Below are 13,044 nucleotides of genomic sequence, written 5' to 3'. Positions count from 1 at the left end.
AACAACATCCCACATCTAAAGCTATGACTAAGCACTGTTAAGTGTGAAACGCGTCAGCTCGTTTGTCCCATTTTTTGCTGTGGTTTGTATCTGTTGGACTTTTTACAAATAAAGGCTATGTTCCGGAGTGCAGCTGTCCAGAACTTCCTTTTTGCGTCATTTTGCTATATGCTTAGCCGGCACCTGGTGTTCCAGCTCTGAGGAGAGTCTTGTATCCACATATCCACCTTGAGTGGTGATTCCCCGCCCTATCCCACATCTAGACAGAGCTTTAGGGACTCTTCCCTCACTAGCAACGTGGAGGGGCTCATTTGCTACAGTATATATATATCCTGGCCAACACAATTTTAACAGCTTCAGATCCGGGCCATTGCCAAATGACGGCAACAGCGCGGATCTAAATTGCCGGGACTACGTCTATTGACGTCGTCCCGTGCACGAGCGGCCTGCGCGCCCCCTGCAGGGCGCGCGCGGCGCGCGCGGTGATCAGCGAGTCTATGAGACTCGCCTGATCACAGATCAGAGTAAGGGGTTGGTCCCGACCCCTTACCACATGATCAGCTGTCAGCCAATGACAGCTGATCATGTGATGTAAACAGAGCCGGTAATCGGCTATTTTTCCTCCTCGCGCTGACAGCGTGAGGAGGAAAAAAAAACCCGATCGCCGGCGGCCGTGATCGGGACATCAGTCCCGATCACGGCGCTATTACAACACAAAGCAATAGGCAGCAGTGCTGCCTACAAGTGCCCACCAGAGTCACCCATCAGTGCCCACAGTGCCATCAATCAGCGCCACCCATCAGTGCCCACAGTGCCACCCATCAGTGCCCACAGTGCCACCCATCAGTAGCACCCACATCAGTGCCACCCATCAACACCCACATCAGTGCCACCCATCAGCACCCACATCAGTGCAACCTATCAGAGGCCCATCAGTGTCACCTACCAGTGCCCATAAGTGCCAATCAGTGCCACCCATCAGTGCCCCCATCAGTGCCCCCCATCAGTGGTACCTATCAGTGCCCATCCGTGCCACCCATCCGTGCCACCCATCCGTGCCACCCATCCGTGGCCATCAGTGCCGCCTTATCTGTGCCCATCAGTACCGCCTTATCTGTCCCCATCAGTACCGCCTTTTCTGTCCCCATCAGTACCGCCTTATCTGTCCCCATCAGTGCCGCCTTAACTGTGCCTATCAGTGCCGCCTTATCTGTGCCTATCCATGCCCATCAGTGCAGCTTATCAGTGCCCACCAGTGCCGCCTCATCAGCGCATATCAATGAAGGAGAAAAATTACCTGTTTGCAAAATTTTATAACAAACTATTAAACATGATTTTTTTTTTTTTCAAAAATTTCCATCTTTTTTTGTTTGTTTAGCAAAAAATAAAAATCCCAGCTGTGATTAAATACCACCAAAAGAAAGCTCTATTTGTGGGAAAAAAATGATAAAAATTTCATTTGGGTACAGTGTTGTATGACCGCGCAATTGTCATTCAAAGTGCGACAGCGCTGAAAGCTCAAAATTGGTCTGGGCAGGAGGGGGGTTTAAGTGCCCAGTAAGCAAGTGGTTAAACAAAACATTTACCTACAGGCAAACAAACCCATGAAACCTGTTTTATACTTGCCTGGGTCCCTCACCAGCATCATTTTCAGGTGTGGTGGACATTACTACATCACTGCAGATTTACCCAACAGTCCCACTGTGCTGACATCATCGCCTACAGCCAATAGTAAGTGTCTGTGTTATGCAGTGGTGTGGGCACCCAATAGAAGGTCAAGAGTTTGTGACCATGGATTTAGGTGACTAAAAGGGGAATTTTACAATTTTTTTTTTTTTGGCCAGTGATTAGTTAATGGGGAATGGGAGAGGAGAGGGTGTGTGGGGAGGTGGGACAGCTCAGAGTTCAGTTTTACCAGACTTCACATACTAAAAGGCACAGATAAAATATTCCCAATACCGGTTGTTAGCATGAACATACTTTAAGGTAAGAAGGATTAGATTTAGCTAAGCTGTGTAACATAAAGTGCTAATTCATTGATCTGCCATTCTTTCTTTCTTTCTGTTGGACAGGCATAAAGCACAGGAGCACAGAGCACAACTCCAGCCTTATGGTTTCAGAATCAGAATTTGAAAGTGACCAAGACACAATATTCAGACGTGACAAGGCAGACCAAGAGAATCCAAAAAATATTTCCAGCGGATCCCTTAGGAATGGTGCGCCTTTTAACTTCAGCTCCAAATGTAGATGAACTGGATTAGAAGGAAAAGAAATGTGTTTTGTGTCTGACCAAACTCGAAGCTGGAAGCCTTCCTTTTTACAGATCTGTTTGGTCTTACAACGAAGATTAAGATGTTCAATTAAAGAAAAAAATAGCTTTTGAGCATCTCTAAGGACAAAGCATAAGGGATAAATGCTAGTGTTACCCATCAGACTATCATGTCACAGTACTACTTTGTTGGGGAGCAGTAAAGGTTGCTGTCCTGGAAGACGCTGTGCAAGTGAAAAAAAAAAGAATAACATTACAAAGCAAATTGTTGGATTAGAGGTAAAGTGGATTTAGGTCAATGACCCTTTTATTGTTTTTCAGCCCCTTAAGCCAATAGGTGTTAAGGGGGCTTTGGCATACAGATGCAATTCATATTACTTTCCTGGAAAATGTATAAAGACATTTGTTTTCAGGTGCTGTTAGATGGGTGCTGATAAACACACCTTGCATCGTCTGCATATATCGGGGCAAAGGTTACAAGCCTAATAGACAGACCATAGTAATGTTCATCAATCCTAATATGATACATCATCCCTATTCTTTAAAATGATGTATTTCTGAAACATTATTATGTTTTTATCATTTCTTGTATATGTGAAGATTTTTTTCATATTTACACTCATAATGTAGACATATCTATATCTGCATAACTGAATAACATATGTCTATACCGTATAAACATATAACTATAAACCATAAATGCAAGCAATTTTTAAAAGTGAAACTCTCATTCAAAATCTTTTGATATTTGTTCTATAATTTCAGTGATTTTTAGGATCACAAAGCAAACCCCTACCTTTTTTGCAGTAAATATCCTTTCCAATGTAGAGGTCAGGAGGTAGAACTTCAAGTCCAGTATCCAGTGGCTACGGGAAAGCAGGAAACACATGCACTGGGAGTAGAATTTAATGCTTAAAGCCCAGCACTAACTGCAGCAAAACCAGGCAGAGAAAAGCCCATAGATTGCACAACTCAGTCACTTTGTAGAATGCAATAAAATTAGCTATTCAAATTCTGGACATTGGACACAAAGGTCTCGTTCACATAGAGCCATACACCATGCATGTCTGTGCAGAAGCTTGAGCCTGGGAGGTATAGCTGCTTGTACAAATCAACGATAGAATGTGGCTGTATGCTGGTAAATGAACATCTGAGGGTATACATGCGTACAGATATGGATGTACACCCCTGAATGTAGACTCAAGAGTCATACAGCCATACCTGTATGCATGTATACACTTGGATGTGCACATACCAGCATGTATCCACATCCTGTCATTAATCTGTACAGGCGGCTGTACACAACACCTGTGACTCCCAGGCGCAGGATTTTGCAGGGCCCTGCACACTGTATAGCGCTGCATGTCTGTGTTAATATATCCTTATAAATGGTCCTGACAGAGCCACATACTGTACCATACACTGATTTAGCCCTTATTTTCCATATCCAACCATATCTTTATTGGCTATATGATATTCAAACATATACTCATCTGTTAGAGAGTCACATACAGTTGTTGATGTGGCACTTGTACAACCATAACTTCTATATCAAGGTTTCTCAGCCTTTTTTGCAGTTGCAGCACCCTCTTAAAGTATGCACAATCTTGAGGCACCCAAGTCTAAAAATGAAAATTTTACTTGGAATCAGAAGCTCTCCTTCACATCAGAGCCCCCCTCCTCCCACGTTGGGAGTCTCCATCACATCCGAGTTCCTCTATCAGAGAGTCCACCCATCTCACAGCCCACCACACAGTCACCCCCCCAATCACTTCAGAACTCTACTTTCTCATTCATTCATTTACAGACACATCGCTCCATTATTCAGAACCATAGGGTTATATCACCCCCTACCGGAGTAGGACACTAGGCAGAAAAAAGACTTGGCTACGCCTATTGGCAGTCCTAGGTGATATACACCCCCCTCTCTGACTAGGCAGAAAAATAAACTGAACGCCTATAGCAGAGAGGGGGGTGTATATCATCTAGGATTGCCCATAGGCGTAGCCAAGTCTTTTTTTTGCCTACTCTTGTAGGGGGCAGTATAACCCTATGGTTCTTAATAATGGAGCACTGTGTTTTTCAATGAACTCGGAGAAATGGATTTTTACGGTAAGTCAAAAATCCTATTTTTTGGCTCCAGCAGCATGGCAGGAGGTGGAGCAGGTCTGGAAGCATTAGACATTCTCTCCTGAATGTTGAGGGTAGCCCTGCGTGCTGTCTGCCCTGGATCAGCATCATTTAGTGCCATGGTGTAGGCGGGCAAGCTGTCATCACCATAAAAAAAGAATGACACTGTGCATCCTGCCCTGAAATGTCATTTCTTCCTAAGGTGATTGGCAGCCAGCCTGCCACACCCATAACACCATGGTAAGTCATGACGCTGGTCCAAGGCAAACTGGGTCAGGCGTTAATGCCACCCAGGTTGAGAAGCACTGTTGTATATTGACTATACAAAATCCAAACAAATGCTCATCTGTCACAGTGCCACGTAAAGATACAAGTGTTGTCCTTGTATAACCATATCGACTATACAATATCCAAACAGATATTCACGTCTCTCACAAATGAAGATCTGCATTTTGATACATCAATAAATTGCATCAGTGATCGGATTCCTATGGAGTGCCAACATCCAAAACAGTTATCTACACAAAAGAGAAAAACCCCTAAAAGGACTTTAAAGGCACTAATGTATTGTCATATTGAAAAAATGTGCAATTTATTGAACATACTATAACATTAAAATATACTGGAATGGTTACAGTAACTGTACACAATCACCACATAGATAACATCGAAATTCCCTAGGTTCAACCGACGCGTTTCAGAGTATTGGATAACTCTTTCTTCAGGGGTTTATAAGAGGATTGATAGTTCATCTACAATATAGTGGTTTAAGAAAAATACATTATAAGTGTAATCATGAAAAAATTCAATTAATATAGTATAATGTCTTTTTTCATTAAAGGTAGTTTAAACACAACTCACATATATTACAGTGGTGTTACAGATGAAAACATTCCACAAAGAATTTTAAAACAAACATAGATAGGACTGTGTCTCCGGACCCTTCTGCACAAAGCAGCTGCTGTTGTTAATATTCTCAAGTAGTTTGTATAGAATAGTTACAGATTTAGAGCAAAACTTAGTTTAATTGATTTCAACTGTACCAATGTAGGGATGGGTTTAGTGTGCAGATGATGGTTTGCGGATATATAGATGGTATGTGCTAAATAGGTAGTAAGTATATAAATGTAAATTAGCAGTCTGAATATAAAATTTGTATATTATATATCGAAATTTCCATCAAGAAATTAATTGATAGTTTATATTTTATTACTAAATCCCCTAATTATGTTTAAGCTGGTAATATCGAGTATAAAGATATAGACAGAGATATATATAAGATAGCCCATAGTTCATATGCCCTATATGTATACATGGATGTTTGGCTTAAAATGCTTTATATCAATGCAATCAAAGTTTTTTTTTTCTATATTAATATATTAAGAATTGAGAGATCTATAGAAATGAATCTTTCTATGGATTCAATAGATCATGGTCGGTATCAATCTAATAAATATAATACAACATAGGTACCTAGTATTACTCACAGAGGATTCAATTTATATGTGTATTACGCCCAAAAAACGGAGGGACAGGTCAGAGCCAAAATTATAAATGAAAACTGAACAAAGAGTGGGTGGAAAAACCCGGATAAGATGAAAAAAGTGAGAGAGATCCTTGCTCCATCATACCTTGCATAAATGTAATGTCTACATGGAGGTACGTCCTGACATTAGGGTTGCCACCTGTCTGGTTTTGACCTGGACAGTACGGGTTTAGGAGGCTGTGCCCGAGTCTCCCTCTGCCTCACACCCGGACACCATTTCCAGTTGACAGGGGGTACCATGGGGCCTCCTTTTACGAGCCCCAGCACACAGGGGGACCTAGACAGCAGGGGGGATCGGAGCGGTGGGCGGGGGGAGCAATTACAGAGCAATCAAAACATAAGGGAGAGAGAGGCGACAGGCAGCTGCTGGTGCGGAAGTTTTCGATAAAATAAATGCTTAAAAACAATCCACTCACTCTCCATGTCAGAACTGTATATGTCACTCTGTGAAGTCGGCTGTCTCATTCTCCCCTCTGATCCACATTGCAACAACCAACATTTTATTCCCTAGGCCCTAGGGTGTCTGCTAAAAAAATATATATATAATGTTTGGGGGTTCTGAGTAATTTTCCAGCAAAAAAATTATGATTTTTACATGTAGGAGAGGAGTGCCAGAATAAGCCCGGTATGGAAGTGGTTAAAGTCCTTTTTAGGGGTTTTTCTCTTTTGTGCTTTTAGATACAGGTCATCCACCATTGTAAGCATACTATTACTCACATCTACCAAAATCTGTTGTGGTAACTGATATATGTACAAAAAAATATGGTGCTTTGTGATATTTAGTAAAGGTAGGGGGTTAAAGATGACTTATGAGGACATCTCCTGTTATAACTTTTAAAAGGAATCATTGGAAAGGAAATTGCAATTTGTATGGGTTTTCATATCGGGCAAGATTTCCAGTTCCAGAATTAAAGCATAGCTAAAACCAAAAACAAATGTTTTATATACTGCAGCTTACCAGTCCTTAGATGAAGTGACTGCATTCATTTTTTTCCAGCTTTTATTTACCTAGTAATCCTGCAAATAACATGTGACCTGCAGTGTTAATTTTGACATCAAATTTCATTTTAGCTCTAGTCAGTCTTTTGATTAAAATGGCATTTTAATTTAGTCATATTTTAGTCATCTGAATTGCTTTAGTTTTAGCTGTATTTTAGTCAACTAAAATCTCCAGTATCATAAACAAAAGTATTGCTTTTGACAAACAAGTGCAACTTTAAAATATAAATAACAAAAAGTTTGTTTGTGCTTTCAGTGAAGCTCACAGGAATTCAACAGGTATTTCTTTACTCACTGAAAATGTCCATAACCTGAAAAATAAAAACAAATGCCACCACTGTATCTAAAAAACTGTAATCTGTGATATATTACATTTCTGTTTTTGGTCTTAGTTGTCCTTTACCTGAGAAAATGTATTTACGCTCTGTAGTATTTACCTTGTACGTTGTGAAATACAGATTTGTTTTGAATGCTTTTATGCAGTTTGTTAAATAAATGGTAAAAACAAAAACATTTTTTTGTGTAATTTTTCCCATACGTGTCCAACATTCTTCTGATTCTTCATAATGTATATGGAAGACAATGGTATTTGGTACTTTTATCCGGGAGCCACAGCCTTAGTCTTCTGTAAGAAGAAATGCCCCTCACCAGGAAAAATGAGAAACATATTAGTTTTATATCTGAAGTTATTCATGTATTTCAGGCTTCCTGATAATGTAGTTAGGTACTAACATCAATAAATTTCTTCTCACAGAATGCTGAGGCTGACTCAAATTCACACCCTCTTCTCCTCTTTACTGGTTTTAGGGGCTTACCTTTGGCAGATTTCAGACCATCCAATTGAGAGTGGTAAATCATTACAAGACCAAATTGCCCCTCTCAGACAATGACAATAATGGCTCCTGGATAATGGAAAGTGCCATTATTTCTATGAATAAATTGTAATTTTAGGTCTACATGGAGACATCCCTTTTTATTTATGCTCATTCTCTGCTTCCTGCTTTGCAGTAATTCACGGTGTAAGTCTATGAAGTCCACCAACTAATTGAAAACGATGCATTCCCTTTTATGGCTTATATCTTATCTCCTCACTTGTTAAAGTGTTTGTTATCCTAAAAAAAAAAAATGGATCCTGTTCCTTTAACCACCTCAATACAGGGCACTTTCACCCCCTTCCTGCCCAAGCCATTTTTCAGTTTTCAGCGCTGTCGCACTTTGAATGACAATTGCGCGGTCATGTTACACTGTACCCTAATGAAATTTTTATCATTTTTTCCTCACAAATAGAGCTTTCTTTTGGTGGTATTTGATCACCTCTGCGGTTTTTATTTATTGCGCTATAAACAAAAGAAGAGGGACATTTTTGAAAAAACACAATATTTTTTACTTTTTGCTATAATAAATATCCAATTTTTTTTTTTTTTTTAACAAATTTTTTCCTCAGTTTAGGCCGATACGTATTCTTCTACATATTTTTGGTAAAAAAAAATTGCGCTAAGCGTATATTGATTGGTTTGCGCAAAAGTTATAGCGTCTACAAAATAGGGGATAGATTTATAGCATTTTTATTATTTATTTATTTTTTACTAGTAATGGCGGCGATCTGCAATTTTTATTGTGACTGCGATATTGCGGCGGACATATCGGACACTTTTGACACATTTTTGGGACCATTCACATTTATACAGCGATCAATGCTATAAAATTGCATTGATTACTGTGTAAATGTGACTGGCAGGGAAGGGGTTAACACTAGGGGGCGCTCGAGGGGTTAATGTATTACCTAAGGAGGTGATTCTAACTGTGGGGGGAGGGGACTGACTGGGGGAGGTGACCGATCGCTGTCCCTGTGTACAAGGGACACACCATCGGTCTCCTCTCCTCTCTGACAGGACGTGGATCTGTGTTTACATGCACAGATCCACGCTCCTGCTCTGTTACCCGGCAATCGCGGGTGCCCGGCGGACATCGCGGCCGCCGGGCACGCGCACCGGGTCCCGAGCAACGCAGCGGGCGCGCGCGCCGCCGGCGGCGCGCGCGCGCCCCCTAGTGGCTCGGAAGGCGAGGACGTCATATGACGTCCTCCCAGAACAATAGAAGCCTCGTCCAGCCGTCATATGACGGTGGGCGGTGGCTTAGCGGTTAAAGCATGTTATACAGCACAGTGCTTGTGCTGTGTCATTTGCCCCCCTGTATCACCTGAAATACCTGGCTGATCCTGCCTGGTTCTGCCCTCCCCCCTGTAAATTGATCACGGTATATATCATGGCTGCTGAGCCCTGACACCATGGTCAATTTACGTGCCTCCATCTTCCACTGCTATCTGCAGCTCTCCCTCTGTCCCCCCCCCCCCCCCACCTGTCAGCTCTCACTAGCGCCGCTCTGCTCCCCTCCCCGCTGCTACAAAACTATCTGATCTTTATACCATCCCCATTGTTAGATAACAACCTGTGTCCTAGTGCCTGTGTTTTTTATTTTTAAAAAAAATCAGATCTCTACCTGATTTCACAGCGCCTCCCGGCTCTCTACTCCTCTCCTCCCTGCCCGACTTCAGCAGTTCTCGGTCCCACCCGCTGGAGCTGTTAGACGGGGAGAGGAGAGAGCTGGGAGTCACATGAACACCGGGAGGCGGTGTAAAATCGGGTAGAAATCTGATATTTTTTTTTATAAAGCACAGGCACTAGGACACAGGTTGTTATCTAACAATGGTGATGGTATAAAGATCACATAGTGGCTTAATAACCACTAAGTGGTTAGGAAGAACTGCAAGGGTAAACTGCTCATCTAGTCTACGGGTGCAGGAACATGTGTACTCAGTCGCGGATGCACTCCTGCCTTCTCCATGTACAATGCAGGGTTAAAAGCCCTGCATTGTATGTGATGATGCAGAAGGCCCACCACAGCCCAGAACACCAAAGGGAGAATAAGAGAGCACTGGCCAGATTAAAGATAAGATCTGTAATAAAGCCTCTTCAGCTGCCCCTAAACCTTACAAGCATTTAACCCTTGCAGGGCAGGGGGCTCACTAGAAGGGTAGATTGTGTCTACTTCCTGGAGTTAGGCTTTAATGTGTATATGCAAAGGTGAAATGTTCATCCTTAATTTTGGATAGATTAGGGAAGGGCTGGGTTTTTTGTCTCTCTGTGTGTCCTTGCTGGAGGGATTAACCCTACTTGTCCTGGAGACCACTGTCCGAGACAGAAAGCCAAAAAGAAATTAAAATTTTACTGCCACCATAGTAAGAGAGAAGTGAAATCCCCTAATGGAGACACCTGTTCTTGCGATAGCTCTCCAAAATGGGAATGTATTCACTTGAGAAATTTCTCCAAGAGGACGCAGGCAGCAAAGCATAACCCGATAGGGCATAACATTTCCATATACCACCCCTTTTCATACACTTTAAAGCAGGGGTCTCAAACTGGCGGCCCTCCAGCTGTTGCGAAACTACAAGTCCCATGAAGCATTGCAAGGCTGACAGTTACAAGCATGACTCCCACAGGCAGACTGCACTTATTCTGTTAGTGCCGTTAGGCAGGTTGATTCGGTTGTCCGCGGGCTGGTTGGTAAGTAAGCTTGGAATTTTTCCTTGGATTCATCCTTGGCCTTGTTTATATCTATTTGCCCTCCAATGCTACTTACTCATATGGCCAGTCATAGGTGGGGGGTAGAGGACTCTTTTTTTGTAACCGAACAGATCCCACTATCCCTCTCCAGAGATGCATAATTACCAATTCAATAGCTACAGTCTTCAGGGATTATTTACATGCTGCATTGCAAGTCCCCTGTCTCCTAGCCATGCCCATTTTTTGGGAGGAGGCCTCTGCAACTGACTTCACTGAGCCGTGTCTATATTTTGCACTGAGTCAGATTGTTCTTTTTTTGATAGCAGCAGCTGCTAAAGCAGTTATATGTACACAGCAAATCTAGGCTTCATTTTCAGAGCCGAGAATTGCCAGCAGCTAGGGAAGATGGGATGCAGCAAAAAGGACTGTATATGCTACACAAGTCCTGTGTACTTTATGTTTTTTTCATGGCATGTGTAGCACCATCCAGTGTCCTCAGCTGGTTAAGATACACACTTCAAAAAAAAAAAGAATTATGAGCGAGTGAAAATTTACTATAGATCAAATATTAGGGCATACCAAGTGATGAAATTTAATAAAACAGCATTTGCAAAATATTTTTTTTTTATTAAAATCATATTAGACAAAACATAGTACAAATACAACCATGAATTCAACTGTCAGATCACATTCATCAATAAAACATATTTATCAAGTTATCTGAAATCAGAAAAAGAACTCTCTCAAATTTCTCATCAATCTACATTTACACAGACATAACATTTATCAAAGTACACTGTATTAACTTCTTCAGGCTACATGGAAAAAATACCTATTTGGAATTAATATACTATGACATCGCAAAAAGGCTGTACCATGGCCCAGTCCTTCAAGAACTTAGCTCGGTTATTTCTAGATTATTAGATCTCATTTTGAAGTCCATCAACTTTTACAAAATCAGTGGACTGGTCTGAAGAAAATGCAGCACCTAAATATATCTAATACTTGTAAAGCATAGTAGACTATGACATGAAGGTAATTGGCAAGATATTTAGAAGCCATGTGAAAGAAAATTTATGATTCAATGTTTTATAATTATGCATTAACATATAGAGGGAATGCAATAAAGCTACACCACTTTTCTGGCAATAATTGCTCCTGCCAAATTCAAAAAACATCTGCAACAGTTTTGGTTCTGATAGCGACTTGTGTACCAAATTCAGGTAGTTTTAATTTGTTCCACTTCTATATTGTGGTGCAACACCTTTGCCAAATTCAAAATAAAATACAGACAATTTATATCTTAGGAAACTGAAGCTAATTAGTACTAACTTATTTTGGCATACAGAGGCAGCATGTCCCACATGCATTCTAAAAGTGGGGTAGCATGCTCCAAACTCAAGTACAAGTTTTTAACAGGGATATGAATTTGGTGCATGCTGTGCCACTTTTAGAACACAAGCGAGAAACTTTCGCAAAATATATCGGCTCCCTTTTTTTTGTTATGGCTGACCTCAATGACCAACAGACAGGCCTGGAAGGGGCAGAGTCAACCTTGAGCTCTTTGCTTACTGCAACCCTGCTAATATATAGCGGGACATAAGAGGATGCTTGTGCTAAATAAATTATTATACGAGAGCAACCAGAAGCACTTTGAGAAGTCAGGTGAATCTAAAAGGTACCTGCAGTTTGACTCATTTTGCTTGCTGATGGTGTTGCCAAGTGACCTCCTACAGCAATATCCATTAATACCATACCTTCTTTATAGTGGTGTGTTCTTCATCCTCATCTACTGGAACCCCAACAAATAACTAAACGATTCATGTGTTTAAAGCTTTCAGTATGTACAGTTGAACTATACAACTGGTGAAATTGTTCTAGTTTAGAAATCAATAGCACAGTATATCACATTGCAGCTAGACTCCATTACTATTCATATTAAGGTTATTTAAATAAATATTTCTAAGTGTTTTATTGCAATGTTCACAGTATAAATCACTAGTATTATATATAACTCAGATACACTTAAATATCATTTTTTTTCAATTATTAATATTTTTGTTATCCACACTACATGGCACTCTCAGAATTATTTAGATTTGTGAAAAGATCCCACACCAGACAACATAATACAATGTAAAGCACTATACAATAAAAAGCACATTATGATGTTATATAGTCTTTCTAGACTAGTTTGTGGGCATACTATATTCAAATGTACGATCAAAATTTAGCATTAGCTTTTATTTTTTAAAGTACAAAGAGCAAAGGATGCTCTTGGTTACCCAAAGGTACCAGATTCTAGTTTGCAGCAAAAAGGAAGAATGGTTGAGTGACATGGGCAACTGCCGTCTGTAAAATAAAAGTTGCATCTATTTCCCCTTCATTGAACAATCACAAAAAGTGCTGCCTTTAGATTGTAGATCACATAGGCCAGGGGTCGTCAACCTACAGCCCACGGGCCTCTAAATGTCCAGCTGTCAGTGCACGTGATGAATTCACGTGCACCTGACCCGCAAACATTTTAACCACCTCAC

At 40.9% G+C, this 13,044-nt stretch overlaps 1 protein-coding gene across 3 annotated transcripts in view; it reads left to right on the top strand.

The window, feature by feature from the left end:
• KIAA0319 (KIAA0319 ortholog) overlaps window positions 1-4,018 on the top strand; it is an 85,599-nt gene extending 81,581 nt beyond the window's left edge. For all 3 annotated transcript variants that reach the window (XM_073631158.1, XM_073631159.1, XM_073631157.1), the window contains one exon: window positions 2,073-4,018. In XM_073631158.1, coding sequence (XP_073487259.1) covers window positions 2,073-2,251 — 179 coding nt within the window. In that variant the 3' untranslated portion in view covers window positions 2,252-4,018. The remainder of the gene's footprint in view (window positions 1-2,072) is intronic.
• Window positions 4,019-13,044: the final 9,026 nt, after the last annotated feature.

Source organism: Aquarana catesbeiana, linkage group LG05 (genome assembly GCF_042186555.1).
Source record: "Aquarana catesbeiana isolate 2022-GZ linkage group LG05, ASM4218655v1, whole genome shotgun sequence".
NCBI lineage: Eukaryota > Metazoa > Chordata > Amphibia > Anura > Ranidae > Aquarana > Aquarana catesbeiana.
This window is presented reverse-complemented; position numbering and strand designations above follow the sequence as displayed.